Source organism: Gopherus evgoodei, chromosome 10 (assembly GCF_007399415.2).
Source record: "Gopherus evgoodei ecotype Sinaloan lineage chromosome 10, rGopEvg1_v1.p, whole genome shotgun sequence".
Lineage (NCBI taxonomy): Eukaryota > Metazoa > Chordata > Testudines > Testudinidae > Gopherus > Gopherus evgoodei.
This window is the reverse complement of record NC_044331.1, coordinates 78698457-78719839: the sequence shown is the minus strand read 5'-3', so window position 1 is coordinate 78719839 and position 21383 is coordinate 78698457. Positions and strand designations below refer to the sequence as shown.

General features: G+C 46.7%; 1 protein-coding gene across 2 annotated transcripts in view; it reads left to right on the top strand.

The window, feature by feature from the left end:
• The window catches only part of PEMT (phosphatidylethanolamine N-methyltransferase), a 98247-nt gene that overhangs the window by 28384 nt on the left and 48480 nt on the right, over positions 1-21383 (top strand). For both annotated transcript variants that reach the window (XM_030578124.1, XM_030578123.1), the window contains exon 3: positions 16168-16283. In XM_030578124.1, the coding sequence (XP_030433984.1) occupies positions 16168-16283 (116 nt within the window). The remainder of the gene's footprint in view (positions 1-16167; positions 16284-21383) is intronic.

The following is a 21383-nucleotide window of genomic DNA, read 5'->3' as shown; positions in this document are numbered from 1 at the left end:
ATAGTTTCTCCAAAACCTCCAGATTGTCCCTCCCCCACCCGTTAGCGGAATATGCTGGAAGGCCTGTCGTCATCTTCTGAATCTTTAACAATTGTCCTACTTGACATCTTAGCGGTCCATCTCCCCAACCTAAATTTTCAGGTGAATGAAGAGGGAAGTCAGAAATTAACTGGATTCCAAGCTACTTGCACAGCGAGGTACAACTCAGCGTAAGCAAAGATGGCAAGATTGGCCCCTTTTGCAACCCCTAATGTCATAATGCGTCAGAGGAACCACTGTGGTATGTTGCAATGTCTTATGGAAGAACAAGAAGCAACTCAAGTTAGCTCTCATGCCTTACTAGAGCAATGATTGGAGGATTTAATAAATATCAGATTCCTCAGATTGCTTCATTTCTATTACACCTGGAACCACTTGATCTTTCAAAACTTGCTAGGAGTGATTTCAGAGCTCAGTCACTAAAACACTGTGGCACCTACTGATAATGTGACATTTAAAAGATTGGCAGATGGTTAAAATACTTACTGTTTCTGCGGGTGCCTCAGTGGAGATTTGGGCACTCAGATACGTTTGTTAGGTGGCTGCATTTGCCAAGTGCTGCTGACCATTTTTAGTATAGCCAAACCCCCTAACTATATTTGACCAATATTAATTGCTATTGCGGTGGTGAGTTTGGCTACAGATTTGCATTTATTATTTGACAGCATCCAAAAGTGTGATAGGTGCCTCACAATATAAAAACACACAAACAGGTCCCCCAAAGTCTAGGGGCCCCATTCCTGCAGTTGATTCCACCTGGGCTACACCATTGACTTCAGAAAGATTCCATCCTGATGCTCTTTTCTGCCCATGTGGGCCAGATGTCAGGATCAGGGTCTGATTTCAGAAATGTCACAATGGAGCAGGGGGGACAGGATAGGAGGGAAAGGCTATCTAGGATCTGTAAATATCATTGTTGAGTAACTTTTGTAGATGTCACAGTAGAAGTGGCTCTTCAGAATAGAGATAAGGCCTGTTCAGTAAAGCATGCAGGCATGTCTTTAAATCCCATTGACTTCAATAAGACTTAGGCACTTCCTTCGATGAATCATGGCCTAAACCAGGAGAGGAATGTCACTTTGTGCACTGGCTCAGGAAGAATGCTCCTTGCAGAGAGGATGGCATGGAAACAAACCCAGTTAAGCTTAAGAAAGAGGTGGTCAAATAAGCTGCCAAAAGTGATATCATTGGTAAAGAGGATGAGGTGGGAGGGCAACGTAATGCAGTAAGATCTCTGATAACCCCTGCGAGTGACTCTGAACATTGTTCTGCAGTGTAAACTCTGTGGGCTAGATAGTGTTCACCAACATGGGGAAGGGTGAATTTATATTAAAACAAATAGCTCTGTTGACTTTCGTAATCTAGCCCGAAGCCAGATGCTTTCAGAGGTTTAGGGAAAGATGATGTGCCTTGATTTCCTTAATATTAACACTTGTCAGCAGCACTGAAATGCTAACAGTGATTTTGATATTTTTTTTTCTCCCAAAAATGTATTATTTTAAGGCTGGAAGGGACCACTACGGTCATCTAGTCTGACCTTTCGTCTAACACTGGCCATAGGAATTCCCCAAATTAGTTCCTGTTTGAACTAGAGCATGTCTTTTTTAGAAAACCCTCCAATCTTGATTTTAAAATGGCCATCACAACCCTTAGTAAGTCATCCCAGTTCTTTGGAACGTAAACTGGCTTGTATGAAAGCAAACTCTGGTTGAGAGATGAGCATAGTATTCTAAACCAAGTGAAAATCCCCTCCCCTCCTTTGACCTTTTGTTACGGATTTGAGAATGAGCCTGGTCACTGAATGTTACAAGGAAAAATGGGCCTATATTTGGGGGTGAAAATGGCTTTTGCATCAAAAATGGGAAAGTACAGGGCTGGGGGAGTTAATATGCAGAAGTAACCATTTAATTAGAGTTGTAAATAAAGTGAAGTGCATAAATCAAAGTCGCTGAAACTGCAAGTCCCCTCCCCCGCCCCCCCCTCCCAAAAGTTGGGCAAAATTCCATTAAACAAACATCTGTCACTTTCTGTCCTAGGAATAACTGAAATAAGTAAGTCCTAGGACTAGTGTTCTTCCAGGTTACCTCTGGTGCAAACCCCAAATATGGATACATTCCCTGAACCCCTTCCACTGTGACCTGCTCCATCTGGGCCCATTCCTTTGCTCATAAACATAAGTTTCTGCAGCTGGCTTTGTTTTTACTCCAAGAGACTCTGCTTGTGGTTGTAGAGGGAGTGAAGTGGGTATTCAGTGTATTTTAGCAATGTGGTCTGGTGACTTAAACACAAGACTGGGAGCACATAACTCCTCCATTATATCCTGTACTCTGTCTGCGCTGCATAATATGATCTTGGCCAAGGAACGTTGCATGTCTGTGCCACACCTTAAAGTGGGAGTTCAGAATAGCTTTCCACCTCCCTTAGGGTGTTGTGGATCAATTCGTATTTTTGTAGCATTTTTGTGTGTAAATGCTAAAGCCAGAAAGGACCATTGCAATCATCTAGTGTAACCTCCAACCTGGCACGGGCCAGAGGCCCCAACCCGGTAATTCTTCCATTGAGTCCAATAACATCTAGCTAGAGCATATCTTGTAGAAAGACACACAGTCTGGATTTAAAGACTCCACCACCTCTGTTGGGAAGCTGTTCCAGTGGTTAATTACTTGCAGTGTTGTTGGTTTTTTAAATTAAGCCTCATTTACAATTTGAATTTGTCTCTTCAGCTCGGATCCTGTTATGCAAACAATGGGCTCTCTGCTCCGAAGAGCCACTGTTCAGATTTTTGTGATGGAAATTGCTAGTGAATGTGAGATTATATTCCGCGTCATTTGTTTTTTGCTAAAGCGGAAGAGGATTCGGCTCATGGAACATGTACAAACTTACGCTGCTTTAGAGAACATTGAGCGGGGCTTGTTTTTATTGCAGCGGGCTAATGAGATGGGACTTCCATCACCAAATCTCGTAAACACTATTAGAGAAATGAAATTATTATCAGGCTATTTATCATGGGTGGATTTAAGGTAAAAGGTGCGTGTGGAAGTAATCTCAAAAGACTACTCCGAGGTAAACTACACTCTAGTCCTTATGAAACCCTTCTCTGTTTACCTGAGGAACTGTTTTGTTTCCCCAGCTCAAGGCTATTAAACCGAAGTGACCTATGTCGTTTCAGTCCAATTACATTCGCTGGAGATAGTTCCTTTAGGCTAAACTCATGCATTGTTTAATTAACCCAGCTTTCTCTAGTATTCATTTTTACCCCTTTTAAATACCCAGAGTAGTCTTACTCTGTCCCAGTTGCTGAAGATCTGACACCAGCCCCAAATGACTTCTCTAGTATCTAACACGCACCAACCTCTTTGCGAAAGAGACCCCAGAGAAAACGATTTAATTTCTGGTGCTTAATTTGCCATTTTCGGCATGGGCTATTGTGTTGACAGCAGCTGGTGCTTATGTAGTCATACTAAACCCTTTCAACACAGAGAGATGGGCTAGTATCGTCAACTGGAAAAATGAGACCCAAAAACCCGGTCAAAATTCCAGCAGAGTTAGGGCCAGAGCTGCTCCCGCTGCTAGGCCAAGCATCTCTCTCCCAACAAGACACATACACAATCTTGATTTTTGCATAAAAACCCCTTGATAAGTCTGCTGTTTACTGGGATTTCTCTTCTTCAGTTTTCTCAGGTGCTAGTGTGTCTCATGTCCTTCCTTGGATTTCTCGCCTTCTGCTCTCACAGGAATTCTGCAGATCCTTATTTTCTGTGTGAAACTATTCCTTCATCTGCTGGTTTAATTCTAGAGGAGACAAGAGTTAGTAAGCTGATCACTCATGTGCCATTTTACCAGGTTAGGAAATGCTACCACGTGTGTGAACTCTCCACTGCTGTTTCTTTTGGCTGAAAAACAATAACAAAAACTCAGGGCCTGTTCCAAAGACCAGTAAAGCCAATGGAATAACCTCCCTTGACTTCAGCCGCAATTGGACCAGCAGCTTGCACTTGAGGATCTCTGAACTGTTTGTAAATATTAATGAGTTAAGTCTCATCATCCCGTGAAGGGGAACCTGAAAAACAGAGGGCTTGACTGGGTTAACCTTCTTGTTTAACCTTGGACTTGCCAGAGTCGGAAACAAAGCCCCGATCATCCAGGATCTAGTCTGATGCTGTAATCACAAGGCCAGCCAGGTTCCTGAACAGAAGGGCCTATATTTTTGCATTACTGTTAGGCCCTAGAAGCAAAACCAAACAAAAACCGTATACTAATTCCATAAGGAAAGTTGATTACTCCGATTTGTTGCTGGATAATGTCATGAATGGAAAATAGGACATACGACCCGTCCCTTCTTATCAAGCTACTGGGAATTACACTTTTCACTGACCACATGAATTTTGCTATGGTACATTTTATACCTAATTATTAGTAGTATTGGCATAGCACTGTAAATGGACTTGGCTCTTTACAGAATGTGTAGAAGGATGAGCTGTCCAGCCCAGAGGTCCTGACACTCTCGGGTTTGGCTACCCTTGCAGCTGTACAGCGCTGGGAGTTAAAGCTGTCTTCATACAGCTGTGCAGGGAAAGCACTGCAGTGTGGCCACATTTGCAGCATTTGCAGCGCTGTTGGGAGTTGTGCATTATAGGCAGCTATCCCAGCATTCAAGGCTGCAACGTGCTTTTCGAAAGAGGGGGGTGGGGTGGAGTGTGACAGGGAGCGCGGGAGAGACAGAGTGGATTTTTTTGTAGCTGACACTGTCAGCTCCCTGCTTTGCAAGTTCCCACCCCTTCCCCCACCCCTTTTTCATTCAGTAAATGCAAACAGTCGTCTTTGTTTTTTTCCTCACAGACCAGATAAGCAGCTGCTCTGAAACGGACCCCCCCCCCCCCCCACCGCACTGCTTCTCTCCTCAAGCAAACACTAGCTGTGGACATTCCAAAGGGATCCCCCTGCCTTCCTCATTCACTGCAAACAGGAGCTGTGTGTGTTTTTTAGATAAGCAGCTCTGGGAGCCCCGAGTTCACAACAAAACAAACAGAGGCATCACAACAAAACAGTGTGTTATCTTTACTTAAAAGCATTATGGGAAGGTTCTGGAGGTCAGTTACAGCATAGTAAGATTAATCACTGTTTACACTGGTACCCCAGCGCTGCAGCACCAGCGCTGTTCTCTTTATTCCTCTCGTCGAGGTGGAGTACATACAGCGCTGTAGCCAGGGAGATACAGCGCTGTATGTGCCTTGCCAGTGTGGACGGGGAGTAAGTTACAGCGCTATAAAGCCACCAATAGCACTGTAATTCTCAAGTGTAACCAAGCCCTCAATCAGACCATTCACTTAACACCAGCTTCCGCTTGGAAGCTGGTGATCCACTAGCTGCTAGTGGAAGATTCTTGACTAAAGTTGCTGCGTAGGTTTATTCTTTTATTTTTAAAAAGCTCTTTTAGAAATCCATTGCCAGCACCTTGCCACTACAGAAAAGACTTGCAGTACAGAGCTGCTGTTTGAGTCTGTGCAGGAGGGAAGCAATTAAATAGCTTCTAGCAGCTGAAGATATGAGCAGAACTTATTAGTCTGAGATCAACTGGTGGTGGCTTCCTCAAGGGTGCTGGAAAACAGGATGGATCATCCTGTGTTTCAGAAACCCTCTGATCGATACTGGGAGTCGAGAAGCACTTTGTCTTCGTGGTCTCTCTGAGTTGGCATTTCTGGGAATGGCCTTGGCGTGGCAGTACTCAGAGCCATGGCAGGAGTGAAACACCAGCTCTCCAGAGTTAGGTTGTCAAAGGGTGATGCCCGGAGTATTTGGAACAGCCAATGGAAGCAAAATACCTAACACTTTCCATGCCTCCCTGCCCCTCTTTATGGAGAGTGCATTTTCTAAATTTGGTTTGGGTCTTCCACTTCCCTGGCCCACCCACTCCTGGACTTCAGTGTCCTCATTGTGATGATGATTCCCAGGGTTCACTTCATTTGCCGTGTGTGTTTCTCCTCAACAAACTCTTCTGTTTGCTTGGGGCCAGATTCTGATGCCCTTGCTTGCAAGAAGGGTAAGGTTCTACTCAGTGCAGACCTCTGCCCACGCAGTTCAAGGCCTGGACGTATTTGGCAGCCAGTGAAACTGAAGTTCAGGTTTACTGCTATGCCACTACCCATTTGCAACAGGAGCTGCGCCAGCAAGTGCCATTATGGAACTGAGGTCATACTTTGCCCATTTCCCCTGTGCTTTGTGTGGCTCTTTCACACCACAACCAGGTGAGGGGAAAAATAGTTGCTGATAAAGAAAATGTGGTTGCAAAGGCACAAAAGTTATCTGGGGTGGACAGAACTAAGGGGCAGTTGGATCATATGAAACTACTTTTAAATCTTATTTTTCAATGGCATTATTAGTCGATATTTGCATTGTGTTAGCAGCCCCAGTCAGGGAGGAGAGTCCCATTAAGCGAGGCATGGTACACATGCCATAAAATGACAATTCCTGATCCCAGGACCTTAGAATCTAAGGCTAAGACAAGAGACATGTGGATTCAACGAAACTGTGGGACCTACAAGGTAACCATGAGATGACTGTGATCAGTGTAATACCCGGCAGTGGTAGAACAGCAGCTGCCTAGCTGTCATTCAGTGTTATGTAGGCATCGCGGTAGAGGTGAGCTCTAATAAGAGACTTGGAGGGTGATACTGTAGTGGCTTTGCAGGTGTTTATGGGGAGCACCGCCTGTGCATAAAGGGTAGCATGGGAGAAAGGATGCAGGTGTTAGAGTAGAGGTGGGCAGACTGCGCCTGTGGGCCACATCCAGCCCATGGAACCGTCCTGCCCAACCCCTGAGTTCCCGGCCGGGGAAGCCAGCCCCCGGCCCCTCTCCTGCTGTTCCCGCTCCCCTGCTGCTGCGCAGGAAACACTCTGACCTGCCGCTCCTGCTGGGCTGCATGGTTTGTGCCTGCTCACCTCCCAGGCTTTCCAATAAGCCAGTCCTGCTGCTCTGAGTAGCCTGGTAAGGGGGCAGGGGGAGGTTGGAAAAGGGGCAGGCAGTCGTGGGGGCAATCAGGGAACAGGGAGCGGTTGGATAGGGGGTGAGGTCCTGGGGGGGGAGTTAGGAGCAGGGGTTTCTGGGGGGTGGTCAAGGGACAGAGCATGATGTGGAGGTTTGGGGGTTTGATCAGGGGACGGGGAACGGGGTGGGGATTGGATAGGCGTGGGAGTCCTGAGGGATGTGGATGGGGTTGGGACAGTCAGAGGACTGGGGGTGGGGGGTTGGATAGGGGGCGGGGTCCCTGGGTGACGGTCAGGGGACAAGAAGCCGGGGTGAGATTGGATGGGTTGGGGGCTCTGAGGGGGGCAGTCAGGGAGTGGGAAGTGGGAGGGGGCAGATAGGGAGCAGGGGCCAGTCTGTTTGGGGAGGAACAGCTTTCCCTATCCAGTCCTCCATACAGTTTCACAACCCCAACGTGGCCCTTGGGCCAAAACGTTTGTCCACCTCTGTGTTAGAAGAAGCACGGGACTGCTGAATGGTAAAGACTGGCATTGTTGATGAGGCCTGGTTGGGAGCTGACACTCAGCAGTGCACAAGGGTCGACGGGGGCTGGGGAAGAGGTGAAGACCGGTCATTTGTATCTGATGTGCTGGAAAAGCTGGTGTCCCTTTAGAAAGTCAGCGGGACACGAATGCCCTCTTTCATTCAAGGCAATCTGGCTCCTTTCCTCTCGCGCCCATTCTTTCAGTGGCACTGGGGGAGGCAGACGTGCAGCTAAAGGGAAATGGTCGTAATCTGAAAGATTTAATTCAGAAAACCAGCCCCTCAGATGGGCTCTTGATATCTATTCTTCTACTGTATTATGGAATACTGTCGAGGTGAGATGATGGCTAATTGTAAGAACAAGTCAAGTACTGTTTAAACAGCTAATTAATGTCTCCTAATCAGCACTTGGTCCCCTGAAGACTGCATGGCAATATCTCATCTGCAGAAACACCTTGATAATTCCTGTATGAGCTGCACGGAGAACATATTTAAATAAACTCAATAGAGATTTCATACAGATAGCAGCTACAATTACCAGCTTGTACAAATTAATTTGCTTTTTTTTCTATTCTTTTTTTTTTTTTCTTGCCTTGGCTGCCCAGAGCTTCTGCTGATCACGTTCTTGCTGACAGTGGAACATGAGTCCCGATGGCAGTGTAGTAAATGCCTTCAGAACGCTTGCCGATGGATGAGAACACCCCCTGGTGTGAGGGTGCAGGTGATGTCTTAGGCACAAACTGTGATGAATGTAGATAGAGACTTAGAAGAGCTCCTGCTGGTTGAGTCTCCCGCTGCTAATGATGTCTAGTTAAAGCGTTGCTAATGCTTCCATTCCCTCACGGCAGACAGCTGTCACTTTGACAACAGCCCTATCCTGGCTGAGGATCCATTTCATTCTCAAGTCCTTCTTCAGTTACGTGAAAACGTGCCTGCTGAGCCTTGTCAGTGGACAAGTCCAAGGGGAGGGAACTGGTGTTGGATCAGTTAAGTGATACAATTTGGGGTGATTTATTAATGCAGTCCACAGTAACAGTCACGGCTAAATATAATCCGACCTATGGCAGACATCTACTTAGCACTATTTGTTGCTGGATGGTAATGGGTTATACACCGTGTCTGCTCTCTTAGTCCAGCAGTCATGTGAGAAAAGCATGTGGAGGGTCCAGAGTGACGTAGACAAATTGGAGGACTGGGCCAAAAGAAATCTGATGAAGTTCAACAAGGACAAGTGCAGAGTCCTGCACTTAGGATGGAAGAATCCTATGCACTGCTACAGGCTGGGGACTGACTGGCTAAGCGGCAGTTCTGCAGAGAAGGACCTGAGGATTACAGTGGACAAGAAGCTGGATATGAGTCAGCAGTGCGCCCTTGTTGCCAAGAGGGCTAACGACATATTGGGCTGCATTAGTAGGAGCAGTGTGAGCAGATCAAGGAAAGTGATTATTCCCCTCTATTCGGCACTGGTGAGACCACATTTGGAGTATTGTGTCCAGTTTTGAGCCCCCCACTACAGAAGGGATGTGGACAAATTGGAGAGAGTCCAGCGGAGGGCAACAAAAATGAGCAGGGGCTGGGGCACATGACTTATGAGGAGAGGCTGAGGAAACGGGGGTTAATTAGTCTGCAGAAGAGAAGAGTGAGGGGGGATTTGTTAGCCACCTTCAACTACCTGAAGGGGGGTTCCAAAGAGGATGGAGCTAGGGTGTTTTCCATGGTGGCAGATGGCAGAACAAGCAGCAATGGTCTCAAGTTGCAGTGGGGGAGGTCTAGGTTGGATATTAGGAAACACTGTTTCACTAGGAGAATGGTGAAGCACTGGAATGGGTTCCCTAGGGAAGTGGTGGAATCTCCATCCTTAGAGGTTTTTAAGGCCCAGCTTTACAAAGCCCTGGCTGGGATGATTTAGTTGGGGATTGGGCCTGCTTTGAGAAGGGGGTTTAACTAGGTAACATCCTGAGGTCCCTTCCAACCCTAAATCTTCTATGATTCTATGTGCTGGTTCATTGGATCCTCTAGACTCAGGAGGGAAATGAATTATTCAAGGAAACCATCCAGCAGAAATCAGTGTTTGTTGTCATAGCACACATGCAATTTGGGGGTTCAGAATGGCCAGATATAGGCGTCCTCTAGGCCACAAAAAGCACAAGAACAGACAGGTGGCTTGAAAGATGACTTCTTTCCCCAGATTTGCACTGAAGTCTTGTGTTTGACTTATGAACAAGATAATGTCAGATACTCATGAGCTAATGCAGGTGATGTACAGGCAGGCAAACTGTGCATTGCTAGGGGTCTTATGGTAGAATTGCAAGGATTTTATTAATTTACAAGGATCAACTCAGATGCTATGCTGCCCTCTACTCCTGTGAGGTGTAGGTCGCAGGGCCCAGAAGATTGGGTCCATAAAGAGATGTTTCTGCCTTCCCTTCTAACCATATGGAAGTCAGAGTGGACTTAGTCTGCCATCACTCCTGTGGGTTCACTTGCCACAGACTAAATCCATCCATGAATGACATCTGCCAGTGGGCAGCATGACTTCTGGGATTGTGCTCCCCTATGGCTGCGGGGCTTGGAGCCAGTGCGGCTCTGATCTTTGGCAGATCCCCTAGGATCCATGAGTTCAGCAGGACACTCTGCACCCCACCTCAAACCCTCTCCTTTGCCTTCCTTTGGGGCTAATCCACCTAGGAGCAGCTAGCCCTCAGTAGATCTTATAATTTTAACTCAGTCGCACTGACTACAGCTTAGGAGCCTAGGAGTTGCCACACTGGATCAGAATCAAGGTCCATCTATCCCAATGTCCTGTCTCCGACAATGGTAGCACCAGGTGCTTCGAAGGGAAGCTGTAAGAACCCTGCAGCTGGCAGATGTGGGGAGATTTGCTCCCCTGCCTCACTGGGTCTCATCCTGGTGTTTACTAGTTAGAGAATGGCCTGAAACATGAAGTTTAATAACCCTTCACAACCTTTTGTTATCACGAATTATGTTAATGAGACATCGCGCTAATTGTGCTTGTTTTACCTGCCTGTCAGCAGGACCGTGCCTCTGCCGGTGTGAAAAGAGTTCTCTTGTGTCTTGTTTCCTAACCACTGCATAGGTAGATTTCCTTGTGCCAGTGAATGATGCAATATACACTACGTCTAGGGACAAATCCTTCCCCTTCACTCTTCCTCCCCTAAACCCAGGTAAAGAGGCAGAATGAATTGGAGACCAGCTCAGGAGCACCCACAGATCCCGGCACCCTTTTCCTCATACGTGCCGTGTGCTGGAGCACACCCCTCTGCAAGCGGGAGAGGGTGCTTCCTACACTCCATGGGAGAACATGTTAAAACATACAGGGCACCTCGGCTGTCTCTTATGGGCATCAGGGTGGCCTCGCAGCGAAAGCACCAAACTTCAGTCTCCGGAGATCTGGGTTTACTTCCCAGCTCTGGCACGTGCTCCCTGTGTGGCTTTGGACAAGTCGCTTGGGCCTTGTCTACAAGGCGCCGCAATCTGAACTATGGGGATGTGAACTGTAGAGCGCTGAACCGTGTTGCATTCTGGTTGCCCCATGTAAACCTTCCTGTTGTGAACTTAAACTTACCTAGTTTGCACTGATGTAGCTGCTTCTACACAATGCTAATCCTTCCTTACCTCACTGGTGCTTTGTAAGGCTAAATTCACTAATGATTGTGAGGGGCTCTGATACTGTGGAAAGGGGGGTCAGATAACAACCTAGACAGATGGGTTAGCATAGAGATGCCAAAGATCTCTCAGGCTCAGAGGCATCTGGTTTCATGCTGTACATCTATGGTAAACCAAATACAAAAATGGAGTCACACAAAATAGAACCAAGCCTCTATTTCAAAGCTGGGGATGAGCAAATTAAAATGTAACACATTTAAAAGTCAACTCGCTTGGATGATGGAATAAAATCCAGTTCCCTGGAACAAACACTAAATATTAATGAAAGGATATTGTCCGTGGTGCATGCAAAGCAATAAATAGCATTTCCAGTTGATTAAATGTTTAACCAAATTTGAGAGCTGAAGCTGCTTTTGGAGTGGATGTCACATTTGTAATCTGATCTTTACAGTCCTGCTCAAATTAAATGATTTAGTTGGGGATTGGTCCTACTTTGAGCAGGGGGTTGGACTAGATGACCTCCTGAGGTCCCTTCCAACCCTGATATTCTATGAAATAAATGCTGTAAGATTTTTGCCCCTATAAAAGACCAAGCAATCCAAATCAATTTCTTGTTCACTGCAGTGGCAGCCATTTGAGGTGTGTGTTTGTTTCCTTTAATTGTGTTTTGAGCATTTGTACAAATCGCTGGGGAAGGGCTCAAATCGAGTATGAATCATGGTTTGTGGGAAACGTTGGATCACTTGTAATATTGGCATGCTGTTCTGGTCAATGTGAAAAAATTTAACAAGAAATGACAGAGTACATGGGACCCTAGAGCAAGCTTTCTAGGGACTTGCACTGAATTATTTTTATTCTGAGTGCTGGAAAATGTTACACAAATAACTTTTGGTCATTGCTGGACTCATCAAGAGCAGGGGAAGCGTTACAAGGTAGTGAAAGTCTTGGGCTGTGTTTTCACAAGAAGCGCTGCGGTTGTGCTGCTATAGTTTAGACTGGGAGCGGAGGAAGTACCCTAACAGTGTGGGGGTACCTCTCCCCGCATCGGTCGCCCTGATGGCTGGTAAAAAGTGGGAGAGCCCTGACCTCCCCTGTTCTGGCGACCCTGGTTTGGACACTTATCACAGTGATGGAAGAGGTTCTTCCATCGCTGTACTAAACCCACCGCTCCGAGAGGTGGTAGCTAAATTTCTTCCATTGACCTAGTGCTGTCTACAGAGGGGCTCAGGTTGACTTAAATCTGTCTCTCAGAGGTGTGAGTTTTTAAATATACCCCCAGAGGGATAGAGCAAGGTCAACCTAAATTTTAGGAGACCTGGATTTTACTGTTGTCTAAACCCAAACTTTTGTTGTGTGACCTTTGGGCAAGTCACAAAACCCATTATTCAATCTGTAAGACTTAGCTACCTCCCTCACACAGGCACTGTGGTACTATAGATGTAGGGTCAGATTCTCTGTGGTTATGACTTCAGCAAAGTAAAAGAGGGCCTGGCAGCAGAGAATTTGTGTGATTTAATGCACTTTTAAGATCCTTCTAGCCACTCCGTACCCCCGTATCGCTGAGGTATGTGGACAGCAGGAAGAGGTGCTATAGAAGTAATAGTCATCTAAATAGTCATTTGGTATATCCCAAATCACTTCACGTTAATTGTTGTGGTTTGTATCATTTATTTTTTGGAATGGGGTAGCACCTAGAGGCCCCCAACACAATTGGGTAGGGCCCCAATGTGCTAGGTACTGGGCAAACACATATCGAGAGACAATCTCTTCTTTGAAGAGTTTGAAATCTACCTGTCAGGTATTCATTCTCAGCTGAAATTCATTGAAAACGTATCAAAGATGCACAGAGTTTTTTGTTTTGTAAAGGCCAGAAGGGACCACCGTGGTCACCTAGGTGGACCTCCAAAGATTTGTGTTTCAGGAGAGACTAACTGATGCACTCCACTCTGATCCAGCAGGGGCAGCCTTGCCAATCTAGGTGCTGTAGGAAAAGTGTGTGTCCTGATTTGTATTTGACCTGCTTCGTGAGTGAAGTACTCTGTGGATGTGTTGAATGCTTCCAAAATAAGCCTCAAGTCACAATCCAATTGAGTGCAGCCACAATAATTCCCATTGAAAGCATGAGTATTAAGAAGTTTGCATAAATTACCAGCATATAGCAACCCCTCCCCTCCATCCCAATGACTCAATCATCTGTTTGTGGTCCTTTTTATTTAAAAAAAAAAAAAAAAAAAATTCCAAAAGGTCATAACTCATCCAACCTCATTTCTTCCTTTGATAGATTCAAACAGCAGATCCCTTTTTAGCAGCAGCGTGACGCACTGTGCTTTAAATTCAATTTAAAATACAAACTATTTATACCAGCAAGCAAGAGACTATAAATCTGATTTCTCAGTCATTAGTGGATCTGTAATTTCAGGACAATCGTTGCATAACTAATTGAATCAACTCTTGGCATGCAAAACCGATGCCCTGCTTATCTGAGTGTTGCATCTCTTCACCTGCCGAAATCTGCCTCACTCACCAGAGGTCGCACTTTGTGCTTTTGGACCAGCATTGCCTTCCAAATTCCCTCCTCTCTGCTTCTAAGAACTGATCATTTATCAAATACACCTAGAATATATGCATAGATGGAGTAACAAGACACATGCGAGGCGGGCCATGTTCAGCCCTGGTGTAAATAGGTGAAATTTGGTTGAAATCAATGGCATGGCATTCCCTTTTTACAGATGAATTTGGTCCTAAATGTGCCACTTAACATAGCTGCAGCCAGTTCACAAACACAAAGTTATCTGTACGTTCGTGAATCAGGCAGGTGCCAATCCTGTGTATGTGAGCCTGATCCAAATTCTGTCGAAGTCACTGGAAAAAATTCCCATTGGTGATTCATTGATGAATTCCCGGATGAGTCAGGGGCAATGCTCTTTAGGTCATAAGATCTTTGGGGTGGGAATCCTGCTGTCTGTTTGTCCATACAGCCTCATTGCATCTGTGCTGCCTCAGAAATCATTGGAAATTGAAAACAGAATGTGCTATACTGGGTGTTAATTCATCGTCCAGGGATACATTGTGCATGCGTGGGTGCGCGTGAATGAATACAGAACTACTACTAACAAAAAACATACAATAGAATCTTGGACATGTAGGGCTGGAAGGGTCATCTAGGGTCAAGGTCCTTAACTCCATCCCTGTGTGCAGAGTCAAGATGAAGGGCTGGTCTATGCTGAAACTTATATCGGCATAATTATGTCTTTCAGCATTGTGAAAAATTCACCTCCAAGAGACGTAGCTATGCCAACCTAGCCTAGGGTGACCAGACAGTGAGTGGGGGGTGGTAATAGAAGCCTATATAGGAAAAAGCCCCAAATAGCGGGACTGCCCCTATAAAATCGGGACATCTGGTCACCCTAACCTAGCCCCTGCTGTAGACAGTGCCAGGTTAATGGAAGAATTCTTCTGCCGATTCAGGAGGTGGATTGTGACGGGAGAACCCCTCCCTTTGCTGTACTGTCTACACTGAAATGCTACAGCAAAGCAACTGTCTTGCTGTATAATTTTAAGTGTAGACAGACACTAAATATAGCTAGATTATCCCTGACAAGTGTTTGTCTAACCTGTTTTTAAAAGCTTCCAATGACAGGGATTCCACAACCTCCCATGTAACCTGTTCTAGTGCTTAACTATCCTTATAGTGAGAGAGGTTTTTCCTAATATCCAGCCTAAATCTCCCTGGCTGTAAGATAAGCTGATTCCTTCTTGTCTCACCCTTGGTGGACATGGAGAACACTTGATCACTGTCCTCTTTATAACAACCCTTTACTATCTGGAGACTGTTATCATGTCCCCTCTCAGCTTTCTCTGGACTAAACGTGCCCAATTCTTCCAACCTTTTCTCACAGATCATGTTTTCTAAATCTCTTCTCTTCTATATAATGATCCTAGATAGCAATGGACAAAGATGACACAGGAGAGTAGACAAGACCCCTGTGATTAAAACTGGGAATCACGAACAGGCAAAGGCACAATGGACATGCAGAGATAAGCCAGTGGGTTATTTGAAGTGTGTATCTGTCATTTAAGAAATATATAGGGTCACAGGACTTTGAGATCAAATGTACATCTGGCATCAGACCCCTGAACTCGGTCTCAAATTACCCTGCAGAGGATCAACCTGGGGGAGCGATGCCTCAGCAGGGTTGGGGCCCAATACAGAGCCTTTGAAGTAGTGGGAAAAATTCCCATTGACTTCAGTGGGCTTCAGAACAGAGTCTTAGTGAGGTGCCAGAACTGGGAGGGGAAACTGTACAACCTGAATATCCCACTCTTGGCTGCTTGTGTTTTCCTTTGCACAGCCTGAGCCCAGACATACAAGCTCACTTCATGTGACCTAACTTAGTCACTCAGTGCTGCTTCTCTCCTGGTGACCAGAGTTTTAGCTTGTGAGGCCTGGAGTTTGTATCTTCTTATGGCTTCAAAAGCCAAAATAAAGCATGGGATCAGGCAAGGAATTGTTGTAAATTAGGCCATGGCTTATCTGATCCAGGGCAAAAGAATTGAGAAAATATGGAAGGATTGGCATGAACAAGGAGCAGCAGAAGAAGAAAATACTACCCTTAATATTTTCCCCTCTCTACGCAGTAGCAACAGTCCTGGCTAGTTTATTTTAGACTTTTTCCATTCCTGGCTTCCCTGTGAACAAGTCATTGAGGTTCTAACCTGATGGAAAAATGTATACACTACTGGGGTTTAAGGTAGCTCCTGAGAGGGTTACAGAATTTAGAAAGGGGTGTTCTCTAATGTGTTCTATTTAAGCCAAGTCCGTTCAATATCTTCTGCTCCTTTCTAATCAATTCTTGAATGATCATTCGGCTTCTGGTACTTTTTAGTTATAAAAAGGTTGTGTCTGTTACGGGGGTAGCATTGTCAGCACTAAAATAAGAAACCGCAACATGTGTCTCTCTGCCTCAAACACCCTTTGTTTTTTGTTCATTTAGGTAGCAAGATGGGAACACAAAACCCGAGTTCTCAGTAGAGTCTGTGGCTCTCCATATACTGCATGTTACTGCCTGGGCACTGTCATCCTGCTGCTTAACTTTATACGAAGCCATTGGTAAGGAGCCTATTTTATCACTTCACGTTAAAGCAGGGATCGGGCTAGTGACTATGGAACCGGGGCTGGCTATATCATGCCCCACCCTTCTTTGAAAAGCCATTTGCCTGTTATGCCAAACCAGCCAAATTTAGGAGCCAAACCCAGTCCCCCCTTTTTTTTTTTCTTTTTTCCACAACTACAACAAAAATAAAATCGAAGAAGGAAACAAAAATATTTCTATTTCCGAGACGGGAAGGATGGGGAGTAAATAGGAAAATCAGAAATATTTCAAGGTGGCCTCATTTAACTATCACTCACTGAGGGTCAAACTTTCTTGCTTTGTATCCCTGTTCTACAGAGAAAAGAGATGGCCCAGTGGTTTGAGTACAAGCCTGGGATCTGGGCCTTTGAATCTACGGCCTTGTCTACACCACAAAGTTGCAGCGCTGGTGAGGGAGTTATAGCGCTGCAACTTAGGAGGTATACACATCTGCAGGGCATCACCAGCGCTGCAACTCCCTATTTGCAGCGCTGGCCGTACACCCGTTGAAACTCGGGTGTAGAGGATCCAGCGCTGGTGATCCAGCGCTGGTCATCAGGTGTAAACACTCACCAGCATTTTTCTTGACCTCCGTGGAATAAGCAGGTATCCCAGCATACCAGAGGAAGCCTCTCTGGTAATCAAGCAGGTCTCCTTCCCCGCGGTTTGCAGGGGGGTTCAGGGAATGCGACAGCACACCGTGGGGAAGGAGATCTGCTTGCACGGGGGTTCAAAAAACACCGGAGCAAACCACTGGGAAGGAGACCTGCTTGCAGGGGGGTTCGGGGAACACCGGAGCAAACCGCTGGGAAGGAGACCTGCTTGCACGGGGGTTTGGAGAACGCGAGAACAAACCGCGGGGAAGGAGACCTGCTTGGGGGGGGGGGGTTTGGGGAACACTGGAGCAAACCGCGGGGAAGGAGACCTGCTTCCCCGCAGTTTGCTCTCGCGTTCCCCTAACCCCCCTTGAAGCCGCCCAACAGCGCTGCAGTGTGGCCACATCTAACACCACTTGCAGCGCTGGTTGCTGTAAGTGTGACCACTCTGCAGCGCTGGCCCTATACAGCTGTGCTAATACAGCTGTAACAACCAGCACTGCAAAATTGTAGATGTAGACATACCCTCAGTTCTCTGCTTGTACACCTGAGCCTGCAGTCCTGCCCTGCCTCCCAGGGGTCATGTGAGGGTAAATACATTAAAAATTGTGTTCAGATGCTATGATAAGGGGCCCCTAACCCTATACATATGTAAGATCATTGATTTCATATGTCTTTCCACTGACCTGATCGTGATTTATAACTAGCAGATTATTTTTAAAAAGAGCATTATACAGTTCCTTGTAAGTTTTATTTTCTGTATTACTATTTCATGAACTGGATGCTGGCCAAGGATGCCGGACTGCTGCTGTTTGGAGAGTAAAGTCTTGCAGGCGCAGAACAGGTGTGGCATAGGCATTGCCTGGACAAGGTTTTCCCATGCTTCCCGGCAAGACCTTCATTCTCCCTGAGGGGGTCTTTCTGAGGAGACCCCAAACAAAGGTGCTTCTGGCTCGGTGATCTGAATGCCTGTTGACTAGGCGTTGCTGGCTGAGATCAACAAGTTATTTCACGTGGGTCACCATGTATAGCCCTTAGGTTGCATCAGCTTTGGGGGATCAGCAGCCTGGGCTAGATTTGAAACGGCAGAATTGGGGAGATGACACCAGCTGGGTCCTAGTGTCCCCAGAGTGCATGTGTGTTGGGGAGTTTCTCCGATGCACAGTGCTGGGTCAAAAGGAGCATTGCGGGGAGAGGTGGCCCAATTTTATCCACTCCCTTCCCAGTGGAGCAGCATAAAAAGGCAATGCAATGGAAAATTCGACCCACAAAGTTTACATCACGGTTTGTGGCTCTATTTAAATCTGAAGTTGCTTCTTTTGGTACATCTGCATAGACCCAGATACGTAGTGTATGTGTCGGTGTGATGCTTCCTTTCCTTCCTTCCTTAGGATTGTTGAGGCATTTTTAGCTTCCTTTATTTCTCAGCTGCCTCGAATTAAAAGATTTCATAATCTAATCACATGGAGTCTTAATGCTGAGAGAGTTCAATAAGTTCTGCCTGTGATTGAAATGCTAAACTGGAGAAATATAAGGACTTTGTGAGAACTTAGATGCCTGATGGGAAGCAACCGACCTGTGCTAGGCTGAAAGGAATCATTTCATACCACGTTAGATGATGATCATTTAGGAGGTGTGTCCATGGATCAGGCATTTAGCAATATGGAGCTTTTTGCCTTTCACTCACTGGTTGGAATCCAGAAGGAACCTATGGGAGTGAAGTGCCCAAATTCCACTGCCTTTGAAAGCCTCCCCTGAGCTATTTTAAGTACTTGTGTGGTCTCTGTTACCACAGTATTTGAGCACTTCACAACAGGGTGGTGCTATTATCCCCCTTGCAGCACTAGAACCCAGGCCTGAGGCGTCTGGGGCAGCCGATGTTCCCATGTTGCCACCAAGAGGCCGTGTAGAGCCACATCCAAGGAACACCGTGGAGATTAGGCGCCGCAGGAAGAACCACCCAAAGGGGCCAGAGCAATAGCAGCCTGCAGCCCTCTGAGGGTATGTCCACACTACAATTAAACACCCATGGCTGGCACGTGTCGGCTGACTCAGGCTTGCGGGGCTCGGGCTATGGGACAGTGTAGACGTTCAGGCTTGGGCTGAAGCCTGGGCTGTGGGACCCTCCCCCTTTATAGGGTCCCAGAGCCAGGGTGGGGATGGGGTGGAGTGGGGAGGAGCATGCCCCTGGCAGATTAGAAACTCTGCGCCTATGTCTCAGGCCACTCCATCCCCTAGGGATGACCCTGGGTATGCCGTGACTTTCATCCAACTGCAGCGCGTTGAGTTGGTGGCCTCTCTCTCTCTCTCAGTGGACAACAGTCCTTGTGGCAAAGATCCCTGATAAAATGGATCTTAAGGCTGGGACATTGGGTGACTGGAGAGCTGTGTGCTCTCCCAAGCCCTGCCACTGACACGCTGTTTGATACTTGACAAGTTGCTTAACTTCTCAATGTATCCATCTGTTTAAAAAACCCCCAAAATAAAGCACCAACTCTCTGGGGCAGGCGGTGTCAAACCTTAGTCCCAGATTTGGACCTTAGCGTCCAAAATATGGGGGTTAGCATGAAAACCTCCAAGCTTAGTTACCAGCTTGGACCTGGTACTTGCTGCCACCACCCAAAAAATTAGAGTGTTTTGGGGCACTCTGGTCCCCCTGAAAAACCTTTCCTGGGGACCCCAAGACCCAAATCCCTTGAGTCTCACAACAAAGGGAAATAATCCTTTTTCCCTTCCCCCCTCCAGGTGCTCCTGGAGAGATACACAGACACAAGCTCTGTGAATCCAAACAGAGTGACTCCCCCTCTCCGTTCCCAGTCCTGGAAACAAAAGCACTTTCCTCTTCACCCAGAGGGAATGCAAAATCAGGCTAGCAAATCCAACACACACAGATCTCCCCCTGATTTCTTCCTCCCACCAATTCCCTGGTGAGTACAGACTCAATTTCCCTGAAATTTCCCAGAAAAGAAAACTCCAACAGGTCTTAAAAGAAAGCTTTATATAAAAAAGAAAGAAAAAATACATACAAATGGTCTCTCTGTATTAAGGTGACAAAATACAGAGTCAATTGCTTAAAAGAATATTGAATAAACAGCCTTATTCAAAAACAATACAAATCAAAGCACTCCAGCACTTATATTCATGCAAATACCAAAGAAAAGAAACCATATAACTTACTATCTGATCTCTTTGTCCTTATACTTAGAAACAGAAGATTAGAAAGCAGAAACTACTTCTCCAAAGCTCAGAGAAAGCAGGCAGACAGGAAACAAAGACTCAGACACAAACTTCCCTCCACCCAGAGTTGAAAAAATCCAGTTTCCTGATTGGTCCTCTGGTCAGGTGCTTCAGGTGAAAGAGACATTAACCCTTAGCTATCTGTTTATGACAGGGGGCTTCCCTGGTGTTTTGAAAACACCCACGGTGCACTTTGTGTGCTGTAGTGCTGTAAAGAATAACTCACCTGTGGGTCTTTGGCAGGTATGCCCCTGGGTATGGCCAATCGGGGTGACTGCCCCAGGCTCCATGCTTTGAGAGGGAGCCGCATTTCGAAAAAATCATGAGCAGGCGGATGGGGAGGTGAGGCGGGCGGGCTGGGGAGGTGAGTGGCAGGCGGGAGGGGGGTAGGGAGGTGGTGGGTGGGCAGACAGCGAGGAGGAGAGTGGTTGGGGGTGTGAGGTGGAGCCCCCCTACCAGAACCTCCCTCTCTCCCAGCACCTCCTGCCTGCCAGTGGGCCCTGCTGATCAGCACCTCCCACTCCCTTTCAGCGCCTACCACCTGCCGCAGATCAGATGTTTTGCGGCATCAGAAGGCACTTGTGGGGGGAGGGGAGAGGAGAAGGAACTGGGCGGGGAAGGGGTAGGGGCAGGAAGAGGCAGCCTGGTGGGTGCCCCAGGAAGTTGTCTGGGCAACCATGCAGCCATTCTGGCTTGCTGCAGCTCTAGGCTTGCATTGCCTCGCTTTCTGACGTCCAGTCTCTGACCCTGACTCTTGCCTCCCGACTTCAGCCTGATAACTAGTCCTGAATGCTGGGTCTCTGACCCTGGTCTTTTGATCCCAGCGCTAGCAGCTACTCTGATCCCTGTTCACCTGCTGCCTCATGGCCGTTCTTGACTCGGTGACACCAGCCCAGCAGTGACCACTAGGCAAGACTGCCTATGCTCCAGTCCTATACACCCATTTTGCTGATGGGAAACTGAGGTACAGAGAGACTAAGCAAATTGCCCAACAGCAGGGAACTGAACCCATGTCTTCTAAATCTGCGGCTAGACCTTTAATCATTGAACCATCATTCCTCTGCTAATGTCACCTGAAAAGTCACAGAATGGCCTGGCGAATGAGAGACCCTCTCACTCTTAGAGATGATCCCTCTAGGTTAGAACTGAGGTGCACTGGAAAGGCAGGATGATTAGGGAAGCTCCCACTGTTGTGGTCTCTGTTGCCTGGCTAGAGAATATCTGTCTAGCATCTTTGACCAATGG